Source organism: Penicilliopsis zonata, assembly GCF_001890105.1.
Source record: "Penicilliopsis zonata CBS 506.65 unplaced genomic scaffold ASPZOscaffold_2, whole genome shotgun sequence".
NCBI classification, from domain to species: domain Eukaryota; kingdom Fungi; phylum Ascomycota; class Eurotiomycetes; order Eurotiales; family Aspergillaceae; genus Penicilliopsis; species Penicilliopsis zonata.
Window position 1 is genome coordinate 87,547 of NW_019208912.1, and position 17,639 is coordinate 105,185.

Sequence of the window (17,639 nt, forward strand, 5' to 3'; positions counted from 1 at the left end):
ACTGCTTCCTAGGTATATCATCTAGATCTTTAGGTATACATGAGAGATGAACTTGACGCTATTGCAAAAATCAAAAGGGAGAAGGGAGAAGACAGAAGACAAGGGGAAGGTATATGGCCACAGTAACTGCGTGCCATGATGGGCGACGGTATAGAAAGCACAAGTCAAGAACATTGCCAATAAGGAGACTCGTCGTCTTGAGCAAATGGTCATCAGTTACAGGAGTGGTTTCGTCAGCGGCATCCGACTGGTCCCTGATATACTAATCATATTTCATTATAGACCAGGAGAGCCCTACCGGCTTCACCCTTAATCCCATTATCTGGAATCAAGGATGCGGTCTGTCTGAACAAGACGAAGGGTTCAGTGTGACCAAGATTTGAGGGATGAAAAAGACGGTTAAACCGATACATTCAGTAGTATCATCATGATTGATCTCAGGCTGGATTTCAGCACCTGTCGACCGACTAGGACTCCGATTTGCACGCACACAGGTGAGGTCTGAAAAGAGCCTCAACTTAGTTCAGGTGTGCTGGGCGGGAGACGGGTCAGAAGAACTGTGGGCGGTTGTCGTATCCAGCACGGCGGTGGATGCATCTGCATGATCTCGTCAAACAACCAAGCATCTTGCTTGTACTAATAGAAGATAGAGCATCGCCACAATCGTAAAATAAGGGTTGGTGCCTCCGCACGATTCAATTGGACCAATATGCCACCAAGGATCATGGGAGATGGAAGGGAAACGGGCGGGAGTAAGCATAGATCCATAGGTATGTCACTCAGTCTGTTTTCCAGTGCCCTGCCAGGCCATTGTCGATGTCGTCTTGTTCGCCGAGATAAAGCTCGACCGCATACAAGGCCATGGTGCAAGCAAGATTGACCCAGCGCCAGAAATTCCCTCCGCCAGGGTTTTGAATGCTCCACCACTCGCCGCTGCCCCCCATTGCCTGTGATGCCGTCGAAAAATGCTGCATCAGCAGACTGGTATAGACAGCGACTAGGATTGATGGCGAGAAATAGCTGATCAGACCCAGTAACTGACCGGCAGCGTCCGAGTCATCCAACGAAGCTTCTTGAGATAAGGCGCGAGCTCCGGACTCACGGACAGCGGGAATGATCCGTGTGGACGCGTAGAAGACGAAGAGGCGAAATGTGAGAGAGATCAGCACAGAAGGGGTGACAGCGCTGAAGATCGCGGTGACAACGTTGAACGCAGCATGAATAATAGATGGTAAAAGCGAGAGTGCATGTATAAGAGTGGTGTAGGATGCCATAATGATCGGAGGGAGCGGGGGAAAATCTCCGGCCTGTGGAGGCATTGCGGCATGTTCCATCGGGTGAGATGGCTGGTAGTCGGTGAAAATCTGATAGATGCAGAGGACAATATAGGCGAAGAGCAATGAACTTTCCACTGCGTTGCCACGGCCGCTGCCGATACCCCACGTACACAGTATCACTGCACACGTAATGGCCACACCAATCAAGGCCGCGTCGACATTCGAGATTTCTGGGAACTGGAGAACACGCCAAAGAAAATAGACCGAACTCGATATCACGGACGCAGAAAGAACCAACAGGCAGATCTAGCCGCGATGTTAGTCCACATGCCCATATAACACAGAAAGCCAGCATATCATTAACATACCATCCAGCTATCACTGCGCCCGCCTCGATTCACAAGCCAACGAGTGATCTGGCCCGCTGCTTGGATGACCAGCAAGCTGCAGAACCCCTCTGCGAGTTGAAACACCGGTGTAGACCATCTCAAAATCTTATCCCAGTTTCCAATCGTGAGCGTCTCGACCAGTCCGTTGGGTCCGAAGATCCACTGATGAATCGAAGCATCTTGCGCGCGTTTGCCATTGAAGGTCCGCTCCACCCATCCACCGCTATTGTCCGAGTCGATCGAAAACCGATTAAGAGACCAAATCAGAAGGACCGGAATAATCAGCCACTGCGTCGACCGGATCACTGCGATCACCGAGGCACGGAAACGCGAATGTTCGGGAGTGATCACCCTCAGGAAGGAGAGGAGAAAATAAAAGGACGACAGCGAGAGCGAAAAGGCCAGGCCACACGTCTTGCCGCCGACATCAAAGGCCAGAGGTATCGACAAAACGGTGACCGTTAGAAAGATGGCCGATGAGAGAGCCCGAAAAAACCACATCGGGCAGTCAAGCGAGGAGCAACCTGACGCGCCCCAGTGATGATTGAGAAAGGAAAGACGTCAGCGTAGACACCACTCCGCCGCCAGGGGGGCCTCGCCGGAGGGATCACTCGGAAAAGGGGACCGCGAGGGGGGGCAGAGGAAAAATCCTCAGTGGAATGCGGATCGCTTGAAGGGAGTGGTGTCGCCCAAAGCACACGAGTGATCTTATCTTCAGGCGGGATGATGTCTTCACGTGGGCCTTGTACCAACAGGAGCGCGCGGCGAGCGTGTTCAGCGAGGCTCGTGCACGAGAGCCAAGAAGTGGAATATCCTGCGGCGGGAGCGTACTCGAGGGATTGAATTGAGGGCAGAAGGCAGTCAAATAGAGCCAGGGATTCCTCCGAAGAGGACAGTGTCGCGCGATGCTTGCAGGAAGGTTCTTTTTTTCCGCCTCGACAGTCCCCTAGTAGTTAGTTACTAGACAAAGGGCACAGACGCTAACTAGTCCATTATTCCATCAAGATAGCGGTCAGAGGGCAACAGACCAGCAGCTGAGGCTGAATAAGCGATCCAGACAATCCATGCTGCAGGCGTCACGTCAAACTTGAAGGAGCAGGAAGAAAGATTCCATGCACATGGCTGCAGCCTGTCAATAATATAGGATATTTCCTGACTGTTTTTTTTTTCTTAATTTCCAGCCTGGAGCTTTGGAGCTCCTTACCTAAACAGGACTAGCCCAAGGTAATATATCTTACCTGATCGGGACTAGTCTCATTCGGACACAGATAATGCACGTGATTGTAAAGCCCTCTGATATAAGCCCTAGAACAGTCCGGATTTAGCTATCTGAGTGATACCTCGCTTTTGATAGGCAGGCCGTGTTCTGGAGGAGCTGGGGCGCGCCTTTTTTTGAATGTTCCGCCGACTACTCAAGATGGCTGAAGAAAGTGCAGCGAAGAAGCTCAAGATGTCTTCTCCTTTGATCGGCACGCATAAGTACGTTGTGCGAATCTCTACAGATGGAGTAGTTTCCGGGTGAAGAAGGAAGAAGAAGAACAGAAGCTGACCGACCCCTCCCCTCCCAGCGGCCACTTCCATGCCGATGAAGCTCTCGCCGTCTACCTACTCCGCCTTCTGCCTCTATATTCCTCTTCACAGCTCGTCCGCACCAGAGACCCGGCGGTTCTGGCAACATGCCATACCGTTGTCGATGTTGGTGGGGAATACGAGGCAGGGAGCAACCGCTACGACCATCACCAAAGGACGTTTTCGACGACGTTTCCGGGACATGAAACCAAGCTGTCCTCCGCCGGGCTGGTCTACATGCACTTTGGGCGAGCTATTATCGCGCAGCACACGTCGTTGCCGCTAGATGACCCTAATGTCACTCTACTGTACGAGAAGCTCTACACCGACTTCATCGAGGCCATCGACGCCAATGACAACGGTGTTTCTGTCTACGACCCTGCAGCCTTGGGGGCTGCCAATCTTTCGAAACGATTCAAGGATGGTGGAATCACCATCGCTTCCGTGGTCGGCGACATGAATCATTCGGACCCGACCAATCCCACCGGCCAGCCGCAGGATGAGGATACTCTCTTCGCTGCAGCCAGCAGATTTATTGGCGAAGTCTTCCTCCGCAAACTGCACCTAGCCAGCTCAAACTGGCTGCCTGCACGGACCACCGTCGGCGCTGCCTACCAATCCCGGGCGGAGGTCCATTCATCCGGCCGGATTATCGTCCTGCCCCAGGGCGGTGTCCCCTGGAAGGAACATCTTTACAACTTTGAGATGGAGGCCTCGCCTGCGGGAAGCAGCGAGATTGATCCTCTCCAGAAGGTCTACTACGTGCTGTACCCGGAGAGTGCCGCCGAAGGGGCGAAATGGCGTGTGCAGTGCGTCTCCCTCTCTGAAGGGAGCTTCGAGTCGCGGAAACCCTTGCCTGAGACATGGCGTGGTGTGCGGGACACGGACCTGGATGCTCTCATGACTACAGAGGCCGAACAGGCGGGCAAGTCCAAGATTCCGGAGGGGGCAGTCTTTGTGCACGCCAGTGGTTTCATCGGCGGCCACAAGACAAAAGAAGGAGCCCTGGCCATGGCCGTTAGAAGTCTGGAATTATGATCATGGAATTTATACCCAATGGCTCAGGTACGGTTCGAAGAAGGGAAGAAAAAAGTTTTCTCGTGAATCCCATTCTAGCTATAGCAATGAAAAATTGTCCCATCTTTCCAATCTTCCCGGTTTCTGGTCATACCAATTTGGTTCGGTCCAAAAGAGCTCCGCACGGTAATCCATTCCGGCGTGGCGGGAATACCTCACCGGTAGAACACAGCCAGAAGCCATGCCTGATAATAGTGCCGGCATGACATACTCATTTCATCCATTGGGAGAACTATTCAAGTTTGGACATTTTCATGACGTCAGTCCTAGTCCGGCGGGATGGCAATGAAAGGCCAAGAATGACTGATGTGCTCGTGTGTCTGGCCGAAGACATGTCCTATCCTGCGAGGATGCCACAGGCGTGATTCCCGCATACCTTGCAAGAAGATCAGTATCTCCATGGACGTTATTTCCTGCCTGAAGGAGCCCAGGCCGGGATTGGGATCCTATCCAGTAATTAAAAGATGGGTTGGAGAATCTCTCGCCGTATGTCGTAGTCCTTTCAGTGTCGGATCTTCAAGGAACTGATATCTTCAATGCTACCAGTTCCATCGCCCAAGGCCTGAATCTCCTTGGCGTCAGGATGAATATCTGCCGTGTCCTCGCGCTCTCCCAGGACCCGCTGGATTAGCTTCGCCTTAATTACCGCGCCCTTGAAGCGTTCGTCCGCATCATTGACTGCCTCTTCTGTATTCTCCATCCCTAGAGACGCGGGATCAACCAGTTCCAGAAGCAGGGCTAGATTCTTCGCCAGCCGTGAGCTGCTCTGCGGCAACCCAGACATGGATTCGCAGGTGGACGGATCCAGAACTAGATCACCGACATCTGATGTCCCCGACTCTGGCTGCTGAGAAGTGGAAGATTTCTCCTTCCTTGTTGAATCCGCGAGGCGCTGAGTCCAGACCAAGGCTTTTCCGTACAGCCGGCCCAGCTCGACAAATTTCTCGAACCCCTTTTCCACTCCAAACACACTGCCTTCGGTGTACCCGGCTTGTGCACCGTCGGCGGCGCCCAGGTCGTAGCCTTCTTGGTAGAAGTCTTCTTCGAGGTCGAGAAGACCGTCAAGAAGATCTTGCGCGGTGGTAGACATGGTATGCCGAGCAGCCTAGTCAAAAGAAATGCAGAGAAAATCTCTTCTCTTGCCCTCTCTGTGGAAATTCTGGATAGTATAGTAGAGTTTGTTCAAGTTGACACGGAATTTGATGTATTGTTGAAGGAGGTCAGTCAATCCGTTACTTTTTTTTGGGAATCTTTTTGCCCCTCCACTGACCCGCCATCAAGAATATCTCGATAGGAGGACGAACCAGACAATAGAAAGTACAGAATAGCTTGGAACTACTGGGAAGCACAATTCCGGGTTACTCGAGCTGGCACTTTTATCGGTATTATACGAGAAGAAGTTGCCTCTACGCTACCAACACTAAATATTCTTCAAACCTTTCTTCTTAATTGTACTGTTACATTCAAATCGAAGCTGGCTATGGGTTGACGAAACGTTCAACTTTTCTAGGAAAGTTGAAGCCGAGTTTTTATTATGACAGGTGAGGATTTAAATTCCGCAATGATTGTAACAAAAGATATAAGATTCTTCCAGTAAGCTCCAGCAAGACAATTCCATATTCAAAGCCTCTATTCATTCTTCATTTCACATCCCCGCGATGGATCACCTCTTCCGAGCACCAGGTCTGGGTTTTACTTCTTCCTGTGCGACGGGGTGCAGCATAACCTTGTTGGCTAATTGCGGGTTGTTCGCCGAGTAGCCCTTGCTCCAGTCATAACTCACGGCATATGCGAAAATGGTGCCGGTGCGGTTGAAGGCAGTGCTGGAGATAGTTCCTCCAACAGACGGGTATCCCTTTAGACGATGCTTGGCATCCTTGTCCCAGAAGTGGAATGTACCGTCGCTGCCGGAGGTGCTGAAGGTGCCGTGGACGGGATGGAAGGAGATGGCGTTGACGGAGTAGATGTTGTTGATGTCGCGGTTGTTGGGAGGAGTTTCGCGGTGGCACTTGAAACTGAAATTCGAGCTGGAATCCTTATCTTCGACGTATTGGATGGCGCAGCGGCCTTCGATACTGCCCACGGCAAACCCCGTGGCGTCGGTAAAGCAGCTGACTACCCGCGTCTGCCACTTGAGGGGGGACTGCATTGTTTTGTAGAACTTGGTTGGGTTGTCGAGATTGATGATGTTGATGTAACGGTCTGCAGTGCCCACGACTAGCAGCTTGTTCTTCACGTCCATGGTATAGACACGCTCCTGACACTCCACCGCAGCAATGGGAGTCTGTTGTCGAAGATCCCAATACTTAACCGTTTTGTCCCAGGACCCGGTGATGAGGAGAGGGGTGCCTCCGGCAGGATTGGGGATCATTTGACAGCATTTGATCGGGGCATCATGGGCGGCGACCTGAACGGCGGTGGTGGCGCCTGCTCCCAGATCGAGCATGCGCGCAGCCTTGTCGGCGCCTGCTCCCACCACTTTAGTTCCATCCTTGTCGGAATTAGCCTATAACAAAGATATACCCCATTTGAGAATGCAGAGAATGAAGCCTACCGGAGCCCAGCAGCAGCTCAACACGGGAGCCTCATGCTCGAATAGAGCCTTTCCTTCGCTCTGGCCCTGCTCGTTGATCTCGTAGATTCGGACCTTCTTGTCCCACGAAGCTACCGCAAGATGTTCACTTGCTGGAGAAAACTGAAGGTCGGAGATACTATCTTCGGGAGGGGAATTCAAAGCGACATCTTTCGAGATATCGCCGGTCGTGTTGGTTTGGCCAGCCGCTGTCGACGTAGCGCCGACGGAACCGAAGAGAGACATTCGAGACGCAGGGAATTTTCGACAGGGTCAGCTGGTTGGGTATCTGACAGTAGAACAATGCAATTCTTGATAGAATCAAAAAGAACCCCTGCTAATTGAAGCACCGAAGGCAGAGCCCGAGAGCGAAAAGCGGAAATGACAGGAATTGATTCCCTGGTGAGCGCGCAAAGCTCAAGAAACATATCTCAGTAATTCGAGGCCTCCTTCACCGCCTTCAAACACGACAAACACCCCTGTGCTCCGCAGGCAACAACGACGACCAGGACAGATTTTGACAGAGACTGAGATGAAATTTGTCTTGGTTTAGAGAATCAATACTCTCCTAATATCAACTCTTTCTAGCAATGCCAAGAATCACTGTCAAGCAATATTCCACAAGGTTTCCCCCATCTATCTCCGGTCGAGAGCTCTCATCGATAACCCTCATTTAGGGAGCTTCAAACATGATGAATCAATAACTGACATTCGCATGAGATAGATTCGTTCAATGGGCTGGCGAAAGTCTTGATGAAATATCTAATGACGGATACATCTAGGTACAAATCTAGGTTGTTTCTCTCTCTGGGTAGCTGCCCATGTTTTGATACGCACCACCGGAAGGCATCTCAAAGAGCGGCCAATATCGATAGCACTACAGCCGCTGTATAGCTATATCGGAACGAGACGTATCTACTTGAAGTCATAGCAGGAATCTATGATTCTGCCCATAGAAGGGTAACGAATTCAACAACCAACCTCATAAGGTAGCCACGGTGGCTTCGATGATACGCAAAGAGCTGGAGAAGACAATTGAACCCATACATCAAATAAGGATTGAAATTGGGGTACCAATCTCTAGCTTCTAACAGCTTTTGATTTATAGTATTCACCAGTGTTTTGGGGTAGATATACTCCGTAGGTTCACTGATTACGAAGGCAACGGTAGTGTGGATATACTACTACGAACCAGGAACTAGAATCTCAACGCAGTTCTTTGTTGTCATTCTAAAGCAGTGATGGCCGGAGCTCGTTCGTTATCCGACCTACATAGGTAAGGTATCTGTTACTCGGGGATACAAGATGATAGGTAAGCCACCACCACCAAGCTTGGTCCTACAAATTACAGCTCGAAACCATCTCCTCACTCGCTGGGGCAAACGCGCCTTCGATTGGTGCCCTCATACGGGATACTCCGTCCAGGGCGTGTGGATATCACCACATCTCGTAGCAATCAGCCCACCCTCTCGCCATACCGGAATACTCTAGGGTTTGGGGTATGGCAAGCAACATGGCGAACCTGAAGCAAGTCAATCTTAGTGCTCAAACGTACTATTTCGAGTTTCTATTCAAGCTGCCTTACAACCATATTACCATATGTTGACAATTGGCGTTGTGGTACGGGGTCCAATTGTATATTAATGCCACGGAATGATGTTTGATGATATCATCTTTACGAACGACCCAAGGCGAATGCGGCCCCGATTTGATGTACCAAGCCCAACCCCAAGGCGATCATTGGCTCACACCACCTGGTTGAAATATCTACATTACCGATCAATCAGGTGATAGGCTTATGACCTGTCGTGACGCGTAGGACTTCGGTTCTCTTCCCTCCTATGTGGTCACGTGAGGGAGGGGGGGATCCCGGATGATGCCACCCCGTGTCTCGCCCGTGACTTTCACGGGACCGCCGGTGGCCGACCTAAGGTTGGACAACCCCGACCACCTGAGGTCATTCAACTCGGGATGCGTTTTCTACGGTGACAGGCTCCCCATCTCGACTGTACGAAGAAGATCGCCGAGTTGCAAATAAACATCATCAAGCTACACAGAAATAGACCAAGTGGACCATGACTGGCCTCCCCTCCCCCCCACACGGTGGAGCAGAGAATGCGGGGTGCAGCTCTAGTCAATCAACGTCAGGGCCTCGTGTGATTCCGGTTGTCCCGGCCAGCGACAGACACCTGGTTCTGGACCCTTGGGGGCGAGTGTGGCAGGATGATAACTCCATCACACCACTGTCTGGCAAGGACAACATGATCTCTCCCTGGCAGAGGTCGTTGACTCGACAGGGTACTTTGTAAAGAGGCAAGATAGATACTTGGTAGGTAGGCCTCGTAGACTCAATAATGGGGGGAAGGGAGTGATCTGCTTCTGGCGATGACATCGATGAAGTCAAATCCCAAACCTACACTTTTCATTGCTTGGGTCAAAGTACTTCTCATGCGACGCCTTGCCGGAAGCAGACTGCCTGTCTCCCGAGTAGGTGCAGTGCACCCCCCCCTCATGAAAGAAGGTGAGCTGTTGCTGTATCCATACAGAGTGGCCTGCTCATGGTCCAAGGTCACCTGCCCATCCCATCCCCAGACGGCGCCCGTCTCGTCTCGTCCCTTTTTCTTCCCCTCCCCCTCTTCTTCTTTCTCCTCCTTTCTCTCTCCCTCCTTTCTTCCGGTCATCAGTTATCCTATCGATTCTCAACAACGCAACAGCTGCTTTTCGGATCACACCCAAGTAAGCTCGTTCCTGCAGCACTGCCGAACTCTCTTCCCTGTCTCCTAGGCCTGTTCTCTGTCGTTGGAGCGTAGAGATACAATCCTTCCTCCCTGACTAACATTTCTGGTTGAACATCGTGCAGACGTTTGTCAACCATCGTACTTCGTACTCCCAACACTCTGATCTCATCATCATCCATCATGTCAGACGATCTCCAGCTCACCAAGGTCGATTCCGCCATCGCTGGCTTGTCGATAGACGAGAAAGCGCCAGCCAAGACCGAGAAGGAAGTCAAGACGCATCATCATCATCACCATAAGCGGACAACATCAAAATCCGAAGGGGTATGGAATATCAAGGACCTAGGTAAATCTTGGCTATCTATCATAGATGGTGGATGAAACTAATTTGTCTTTCTCTTCTTATAGAAACACAAAAGATCGACCTTGTCATCCCGATCGAGACGCAAAAGACTGGATGGTAAAATTTTCATGATGATGCTGGCCATGTTGGCCATATTTGTCAGGTGACTAACCAGGTTTGATGTAGGAAACTTAATACCTCGCCATCAAGCATCGAAGACAAGGACATACTCAAGCTGCACCTCGTCACGCCTCCGGTTAAGAAGATTGATCTGAAGTTCCCTCTTGGCCTCGAAGTCACTGCCCGGAATCTCAAGGGCGTCACAATCAAGGATGCGCTGGACGCAATCCACAAGCAGTTCAAGAAGAAGGTAGAGTCGACTAGCTTCCCTATCCCATGTCTGTGTATGTTTTGACCTCTCACTGACAATATCCAGGATGATGACGAATTAGGAGACAAGCCCTACCTCGCTGGCTTCGAGTGGGACAAGGAGGAGTGCTGGACATGCCTCATTGTACACCAGAAGAAGGAGCACGTTGCCTCACAGCCAAGTAAGAAGTCCAAGAAGAAGAAGGGCGAAGACGCATAAGACGGCCCGGGTAGCCTGCAGACTCCATATTGGTCACTTCTTAAGACTTGCATGGTAGTCCCCCCCCCCCCCCCCCCCTCTCTGTCCATCCCATCCTTTTCCCGGCTCTTACTTCTCTCTCTGCATTGTTGCATTTCCTGCTCGGCAGTTAGGGTTGTAGAAACATAACCAAAGAGGGGCGCGGGGTTTGTCTATTGACTCATCTTTTTTTAATCAATCTCCTCTTGTCTTGTCTTGTTCTTTAATTGTTGTCATTCTCCAATCGTGGAAGGGGATTTCCACCGGTTCCCATCTGGGATCGCAGGGTGCATTATTTAGGTTGATTTAACTTGAACAGGTTGAGAGTGTGGGCATGTATTATTGACACTTCTTGTTCTGGGAGCCTGTCGGCCTGGAACAAATGCCATTCATTGTCATAATCACCGGTCGAAAGCGACTCGGAATGAACACTCTTATGAAATATTCCTCCTTGCAACAAGTAGAACTTAAGTTCTCGCCAAGTGCTGCTGGTGTTGGGACTCAAAGCTCCTAGGGCGGGAAATACCATTGTCGAGCTTATGATATGAAGCAAGATACCTGCCTATCAACATCTAATGAAATGATAAGAAACCAGTATGTACTATGGGCATAATCCTAGCCTGAAGCATGAGGACAGGACTCGTCATTCTCGTCATACATCCATTATTAGCAAGCCATCAATCTTCGACTCCCTTGCCATGACACATTAAAAACCCCAAAGAAAGACAAAGTAGAGGTGGAAGGAGGAAAATGAAAAAAAAAATGAGGAGAGGAAAAAGGTTCCACGTTCCACACAGTCATTGGGAGTGGTAGGGTCATCTCGTCGTCCCAAATAAGACAAGGATGATCTCGTCTAGGATGGTGAAGATAAGATGGGTATTCAATCGTTGATTATTCAAGGTGGCCGAGATCCGCCGCGAGGCCGCCTGCGCATTGTTTCTTCCCACCACGTTGCCCGCCAGTTCTGGGACCAGGGTTGCGAGCACCAGGCTCGCTTCGCGCCGACTCTTCAGCTTCTCCGATAGGGTGCGCACTTTGGCCTCGCGTAGCACGCCGCCCGGCCACATCGTCTCCTTGGCCAGGGAGAGGAAGCGGAGTAGCGAGTCGTCCTGCACGAGCGACCGGCCTATCTCGCGGACCTTGCGCTCAACAGTGCCTCCTAGCAGCTGGTGCAGGACAACGACCACTGCCCGGCCCCGAAGCCAGTTGTTGCCTTTGTTCAACTCAAACGCTTCCAAAAACAGATCGCAGATCGGCTTGATGAACGGTTCCAGCTCGCGATCTTCAAAGGCGTTGAGTTCCGCCTCCGCTTCGGCGGTAGTCACTGCGTCCTCGGTCGCTAGGCCAAAGTCACGAGGGCTAGCCGTCGTCGCTTGCGGATTATGATTATTAGTATTAGTATTATTAGTCGCCGCAGAGATGAGATTTTGTCCCGCTGTGGACAGCTGGTCCAGAACCCCGAAATTCCCCAGGAAGTCGTCCATGCCGTCCGCAACCGAGTTGTAGATCCGTGTTACCAGGTCTTTGGCCTCTCCTTCCCTGGAAGTGGTTTCGTCGCGAGGGATGATCGCTCGCTGGGAGAGAAAGGCTCGAAGATCCCGGCTTCGACATACCTCAGGGAGAAGCAGTAGGTTCTGGAGATATGTCTCAAGCGCTAGTCGCCGCTTCTGCAGGAATTCCTTCTGCAGCTTCATGACGACCCGTCTCCGTGGAAATTCGAGATGACGGACAGACGGGTATCGCATGCGCAGCTTCTGGTGCAGCTCATGGAATTCGCTGTACCTGCGTGCGACAGCCCAGGAGGCGGCGGGCATCTGCTCTCCTGCGTTCCTTTGCACTTCAACAACATCTGGATGGAGTTAGTCATTTCTCTCTTCTGTTTTCAAAAAAAAAATCGCCAATACTTACACATAGCAAATTCACGACCGTCTTCCTCCTTGCCCACAACAATAGACTTGACGCGTACGGTACTTCGGCCGTACAGGCTGTTGTCACTTTCTTGAATAATGTACTGCTGTCGCTGCATCTCCTTGCGGTGAATCTCCCGTTGGATACTAGCCTTTGATTTTCGTAGAATTCTCAGTTCAGTCGTGTTGTTGGTGAGCTCCGCTTTTCGTGTCAAGGTGTCGATCACCGAATCCTGAGAAACCAATTTGTCGATATCGACGGTCAGCGCTTCAATCGCTTCCGTGAGCCCGAGATCCCCGGGTGCCGCTTCATGAACTTCATCCGCCGGGTCTTTGTCATCGTGCTCGGCTTCTTCATACTCGTCTTCAAGGAAATTCTGTTGGTCCGGAAAGAGATCTTCATCAAAGACTCCAAGGCGAGAAGACTTGTCAACAAGTCCAAGAGAGGCAATGCTTGGTTTTGCTTTCTCCTCGGTACGACTATCCGGTCGCGTGAGCTCAGATGAGTCGCGAGGGAAGATACCTGGCCTTTCATTGCCAAAAAGGTCGGCTGATGGGGGGGCATCACCAATTTTTGTGGTTTCTACCCGGCCAATCTTGGGCTCGCTCGTGATAATATCGTTCAAGGCTGCTTCCATGGTCTCAATTACCCGGCTCTGCCTTGCCTCTTGATCCCCGTTCTGTGAATTGTTCCCCAGACTTTGTGTAGACATTGCAAGAGGATCTGTATCATAGTCATCATCGAATAATGGTGCAGAACGTTCAGAGTCCATCGATCGTCGCGGAGACTGCTCTTCATCGAATAATTTCCCCGTGCTCCGAACATCACTTGATGAAACCGCGGCCCTACGCAGGTCCTTTGGTTTATAGCCTGGGCCCGAATTGGTTCGCGCCATCAGAGGAGGCAGAGGTCGCCTTTCGCGCACCTCAGACACGGCCGGCGTGTTTGCAGCTGGGGCGGTAAATTGTTGAGATGTAGAATTTGACGACTCGTCTGATGCGAGGTATTTGTAATATAGATCGGATTTCTTAAATTTGGGATAGTAGACCTTATCGAGCTCTTCCAATACCGCAGACTGAGTAGAAAGGATCACAGTCCGGGCCCTGCGCCACTGCTCCGGCGTTGCTTTCTTGCCTGCGCCTAAGAATGTCTTGACAGTTTGACGAGACTCTTCAGTGACCTTGAGTTCAGGTTTGGATAAATAGGTCTCACTGATCAATGCCATGTCGTTTCTGTCTGCGGAAGTCCAGGTGCTTGAGCTAGGAGAGCTTTCGTCGCCAAAGTCATCTTCTAGTGGATTGCGGAATCCGTCTACCACAATCCAAAACTGTACGAGGGACATAAGTCGCTGGCGGTCCATGAACTCCATGAAATAAGAAAGACCCGAAGCATTATGCATCACGTCGACCAATGGTGCCTCTGGGGATGTGAAGGGACCGTTGGGATGGACTTCTGGAGGCAAAGGTGTACCACGATATGTACCACCGACAGCAGAGAGTTTTGCAACCTTTTGATCGAGGACCCTTTTTCCTGTCTCCAGGCGTCGGAGGTAAACCTGGTCTTGGTCCACCACCATGCTCTCGCGTTTCAATTGACTGGCGATATGTGCCCGAAACCTTCTGGCATCGGATAGATTGTTACAACGTCTGATCACTCTAACGAACCGCTCAAACGCCCGTTCGGAATCGTTGGGTCCGAGACGTGGAAACGGCTGGCCTTGCTTCGACCGGGGAACAGGCGAGGCATGCTCGTCCAATGCGGCCCGGAGTTTTCGCACCGTCTTGCGGTCTTGCAACGTGGTCTGGCCATAAGCTTCGATAAGTTGGTTCCAGGTATCGGGGTCCGAGAGAAGCGAGACGACTGGGGAGAGCACTGCGCAAGCGAGGATCTCGCGAGCTATAACAGCGACGATCCGGCTGTTCAGGATGGAGTCTAGAAACAGCTTCGGGAGAAGCCCACCAGAAATTTTGCGCAAATACTCTTGTTCCACTAATTTCCGCTCCGCAAAAGACAGGGTTGCCGCTGCATGGAGTTTCCCATCGCGATACTTGCTCGCGATAGCCAGGTCGAGCTCTTCAGACTCGGTCACATTCCGAGTCAGGTTCTTGCCCCGAACCGATCTTTCTGCAACATCAAACTCGCGCAGATGTGTTGTCACAATCGGAACGATTCGTGATACTATGAGAGATATGAGGTCTTCCTCCAGCAGCCTGGCTAGCAGATTCCTGATCGCTGTGCGCACCACCTGGTCCACTTCGTTCACGAATCTCAGCCTCGGACTGATGCTTTTATACCAGGAGGAGATAAAGTCGCGGAATACTAGGGAAAGAAGCTCGTCGATGCTCTCCGATACGATGAAGGACTGCGGGTAGAGGGACTCGGGTTGATATATGGCGGAGTTGCGAAGACTGTCGACTTCCTTCCCCCACTTTTCTGGCGTGATGAACGCAACAGACGATGCCTTTGGATATTTTTCATCTTTCGTACTGCGTGGCCGAGTCGTCAGAAGCACAAGTGCGAACAAGCAAACGGACGAGAGCAAAGCCCCGAGCACCAGCGCATATCCAAGATACCGGAGAACCGGAAGCCAGTGCACGAGCAAGCCCCACGAGATGAATGCGACCACGCCTGCAATAATCAGATCGCGGCTGTTCAGGGCCATGCTCCCCGCGTACATTCTGGTGTTGGTTGGCGCATGACGGTCAGGCCACTGGGTTCACGGGTGGGTTTCGGGCGACATCTCGATGGCCAGACAAACAGCGATTGCGAGTAAAGTTGTTAAGAAATCGAGACGAAACAATATCTCAGCAAAGGCTGCTGAGTTTTTCCGGATGACGAGACAGCTAATCCTGGTCGCCGCAAGGGAAGATCAACGCACCCCGCTTGACAGTCTGGCTGGCGGCTGCAAGCATCGCGTCACTACGTCTGTGTTTACCAGGCTCCATACAATCCCAAATGGGTTGTTCGGGGCGCTGCTTTAAAAGATGCCATCATGTGATCCTCCGGACCTCCAACTTTCAAGTTTTGGGTCTTCTTCTGCTAACTATTTCATTTATTGTACTTATTGTACTGATTATCTACATCCTCGAGTATTTCAAATGGAATTAATCGTCGTCTATTTAACTAACTAAATAGAATATAGTGAACAATGCAAAAGGACTGAAATATCTCGTCGGTATCGCCGCTTTATCGACCTCGATGACCAGATGGCCGAGAAGCTTCAGGCGCTTATTTTCGTGACTTTCAAGCCAGCAAGCATATGTTATCTCTGAAGGATTGAAAAAAGAGCATAACGCTTTGTCTTTCAACAAATAGCGCCAACCTTTTGTGCCTTTCCTTTGTTGTTTGCCAGACAGAAAGCGGCGTCTAGGCGTAACCAACCCATAGAATGTCGGTTGAGAGTCATTGCAGGTGATATAGCCATAGCTACACCTCCTTCCATAGGGGAACTACCTGCCATCGTTATAATACAGGTATCAGATCTCTAAACGAGCAGATGTCTCGAATATCTCAAATTAGGTGCTATCATTGGTCTTTATTAGCATGCTTTCTCCACCCAGAAACAATTGGTATCAACATCACTTGGATCGTACGCCTTTTAGAGCAAAATCTTGCCATCTAACCCCCGGAAGAATGGTATAGAGCTTTAGAAAGCAAAATCCAATTGCTTCTTCGTATTTCCACTGAGGTTATTTACTCAAGTGTGGAGACCCCGTGACCGGGGAATTTGTTGTGGACTCGGGGGAGTCTCGGAGGAGCTCAACGTCATGTTGCTTTGACAGGATCAACTCAACACCTTTCCAGCTGATTCTTCTTCTTCCCTCACCTTCCCAGAGAGTTCTGCGTCCAAATAAGTCAACATGGCGACTCTCTCGAACTTTCTCGATCTCTCCCAGCAGTCTCTTCAATGTGAGTCTCATATTTCCTTCTTCAACCCTTTGGATCAACACGTTACTTGCTGTCCGCCCGATTTGCATGTGATTGCTGATTTATTTGTTTCCACCGACTTGTAGGGTCTGCACTCGCCATCGCTTTTAACCCGATTTTCTGGAAGTAAGTTGTTGAAAAAGTCCTCCTTCAGACATTTATAGTAGAGATAATTTGTCGACTCGATTTAATGACATTACTTTTGCTTTTATAGTATTGTAGCCCGTGCCGGTTTGTGTCTCCCCGTCGTCCAGTTTGTGTACGCCAACTAACCACGAATCCCACGCAACAAAGAATACCGTGGCCACTATCTGACCCGTATCTTCGGCGGCCCATACTACGGATGCTACTTCCTTGCCTTTGTGATTTTCTCTCTGGGCATCCTCCGTGACCATGTGTACCAGTTGGCGTTGGCAGACCAGCCGTACTATGCTCCCATCCACCAGCCTCTCCTGGGAGGCTTTTTGTTCGCTGTTGGCTCTGTTCTCGTGCTCTCCAGCATGTGGGCTCTTGGTCTGACCGGTACCTACCTGGGTGACTACTTTGGTATCTTGATGGACTCTCCTGTCACCGGCTTCCCCTTCAATGTCACCGGGTCTCCGATGTATTGGGGAAGTACATTAAACTTTCTGGGTGTTGCTCTCTACAAGGGCAAGGTTGCGGGAGTGATCTTGACTGCCGAGGTCTTTATCCTTTACTTTTTCGCCCTCCGATGGGAAGAGTGAGTATTTGCATTCCCCCGAGGCAATAGAAGTGCCATGTCACTAACATAAACAGCCCGTTTACTGCAGAAATCTATGCAAAGCGTGAGCGGGAGCGCGCCAAGTCCAAGGGCGGCAAGAGCTCTTAAGCGGGATATATATACTTTCTTGCCACTATCACATGCATTCTTTGTCGAACGGGAGAGGACTTTCAACATCCCCCCAGTCCATGCAGGTGACCAAAGTATATAAAGATGGCGGCCCACAATTCGACCGCCAACCGGACGCTTGGCCGGTGTACCAACCATGCGAACAACACATCTTCAACGATACGGAGGAGAAGGGCCTTTCGGGCGTTTCCTCACACATAGAAGAAAGCGTACGCCTATACAGGGGATGGGGGGGATAGGCAGGAGACTCCTTTCTAATGGACCTTTGGTCGGGTGATTCTCTCGGTGAACGAGGCTAATATTCTCTTTACATGGATAGAGTCTTCTCCAGCTCGGGTCAAACTGGGTGGGTTTAAATATC

General features: G+C 50.8%; 8 protein-coding genes across 8 annotated transcripts; 4 read left to right on the top strand and 4 right to left on the bottom strand.

Annotated features, from left to right (window-relative positions):
* Nucleotides 1-779: 779 nt before the first annotated feature.
* ASPZODRAFT_58536 (hypothetical protein) lies at nucleotides 780-2,167 on the bottom strand (the record flags this gene model as incomplete). The annotated part of the gene is made up of 2 exons (XM_022728773.1): nucleotides 780-1,583; nucleotides 1,646-2,167. 2 exons carry the CDS (start codon nucleotides 2,165-2,167, stop codon nucleotides 780-782), a joined length of 1,326 nt encoding a protein of 441 aa, XP_022584045.1.
* An 895-nt stretch (nucleotides 2,168-3,062) lies between these two features.
* ASPZODRAFT_58805 (hypothetical protein) lies at nucleotides 3,063-4,273 on the top strand (the record flags this gene model as incomplete). The annotated part of the gene is made up of 2 exons (XM_022728802.1): nucleotides 3,063-3,145; nucleotides 3,235-4,273. 2 exons carry the CDS (start codon nucleotides 3,063-3,065, stop codon nucleotides 4,271-4,273), a joined length of 1,122 nt encoding a protein of 373 aa, XP_022584046.1.
* A 59-nt stretch (nucleotides 4,274-4,332) lies between these two features.
* Nucleotides 4,333-5,512, bottom strand: ASPZODRAFT_128016 (hypothetical protein). Its single transcript, XM_022721904.1, has one exon. It carries the CDS (start codon nucleotides 5,400-5,402, stop codon nucleotides 4,815-4,817), a length of 588 nt encoding a protein of 195 aa, XP_022584047.1. The 5' UTR covers nucleotides 5,403-5,512; the 3' UTR covers nucleotides 4,333-4,814.
* Nucleotides 5,513-5,975: 463 nt separating this feature from the next.
* Nucleotides 5,976-7,130, bottom strand: ASPZODRAFT_58187 (hypothetical protein; the record flags this gene model as incomplete). The annotated part of the gene is made up of 2 exons (XM_022728751.1): nucleotides 5,976-6,803; nucleotides 6,867-7,130. 2 exons carry the CDS (start codon nucleotides 7,128-7,130, stop codon nucleotides 5,976-5,978), a joined length of 1,092 nt encoding a protein of 363 aa, XP_022584048.1.
* Nucleotides 7,131-9,096: 1,966 nt separating this feature from the next.
* ASPZODRAFT_967312 (hypothetical protein) lies at nucleotides 9,097-9,830 on the top strand. The gene is made up of 2 exons (XM_022730536.1): nucleotides 9,097-9,405; nucleotides 9,453-9,830. The coding sequence occupies exons 1-2, from the start codon at nucleotides 9,270-9,272 to the stop codon at nucleotides 9,692-9,694; spliced, it is 378 nt and encodes a 125-aa protein (XP_022584049.1). The 5' UTR covers nucleotides 9,097-9,269; the 3' UTR covers nucleotides 9,695-9,830.
* ASPZODRAFT_59413 (hypothetical protein) lies at nucleotides 9,803-10,554 on the top strand (the record flags this gene model as incomplete). The annotated part of the gene is made up of 4 exons (XM_022728846.1): nucleotides 9,803-9,968; nucleotides 10,031-10,082; nucleotides 10,152-10,335; nucleotides 10,402-10,554. 4 exons carry the CDS (start codon nucleotides 9,803-9,805, stop codon nucleotides 10,552-10,554), a joined length of 555 nt encoding a protein of 184 aa, XP_022584050.1.
* Nucleotides 10,555-11,387: 833 nt separating this feature from the next.
* Nucleotides 11,388-15,157, bottom strand: ASPZODRAFT_138929 (hypothetical protein; the record flags this gene model as incomplete). The annotated part of the gene is made up of 2 exons (XM_022724506.1): nucleotides 11,388-12,421; nucleotides 12,481-15,157. The coding sequence occupies 2 exons, from the start codon at nucleotides 15,155-15,157 to the stop codon at nucleotides 11,388-11,390; spliced, it is 3,711 nt and encodes a 1,236-aa protein (XP_022584051.1).
* A 1,183-nt stretch (nucleotides 15,158-16,340) lies between these two features.
* Nucleotides 16,341-17,257, top strand: ASPZODRAFT_138930 (hypothetical protein; the record flags this gene model as incomplete). Its single annotated transcript, XM_022724507.1, has 5 exons — nucleotides 16,341-16,389; nucleotides 16,494-16,533; nucleotides 16,622-16,638; nucleotides 16,702-17,128; nucleotides 17,185-17,257. 5 exons carry the CDS (start codon nucleotides 16,341-16,343, stop codon nucleotides 17,255-17,257), a joined length of 606 nt encoding a protein of 201 aa, XP_022584052.1.
* Nucleotides 17,258-17,639: the final 382 nt, after the last annotated feature.

Excerpts from the sequence above, each read along its gene's own strand:
- ASPZODRAFT_128016 (XM_022721904.1), bottom strand. The coding sequence starts at position 5,402 with ATGTCTACCACCGCGCAAGATCTTCTTGACGGTCTTCTCGACCTCGAA.
- ASPZODRAFT_967312 (XM_022730536.1), top strand. The coding sequence starts at position 9,270 with ATGACATCGATGAAGTCAAATCCCAAACCTACACTTTTCATTGCTTGG. Across the intron at positions 9,406-9,452 it reads CCCCCCCCTCATGAAAGAAG|GTCACCTGCCCATCCCATCC; the intron begins GTGAGCTGTTGC and ends TCATGGTCCAAG.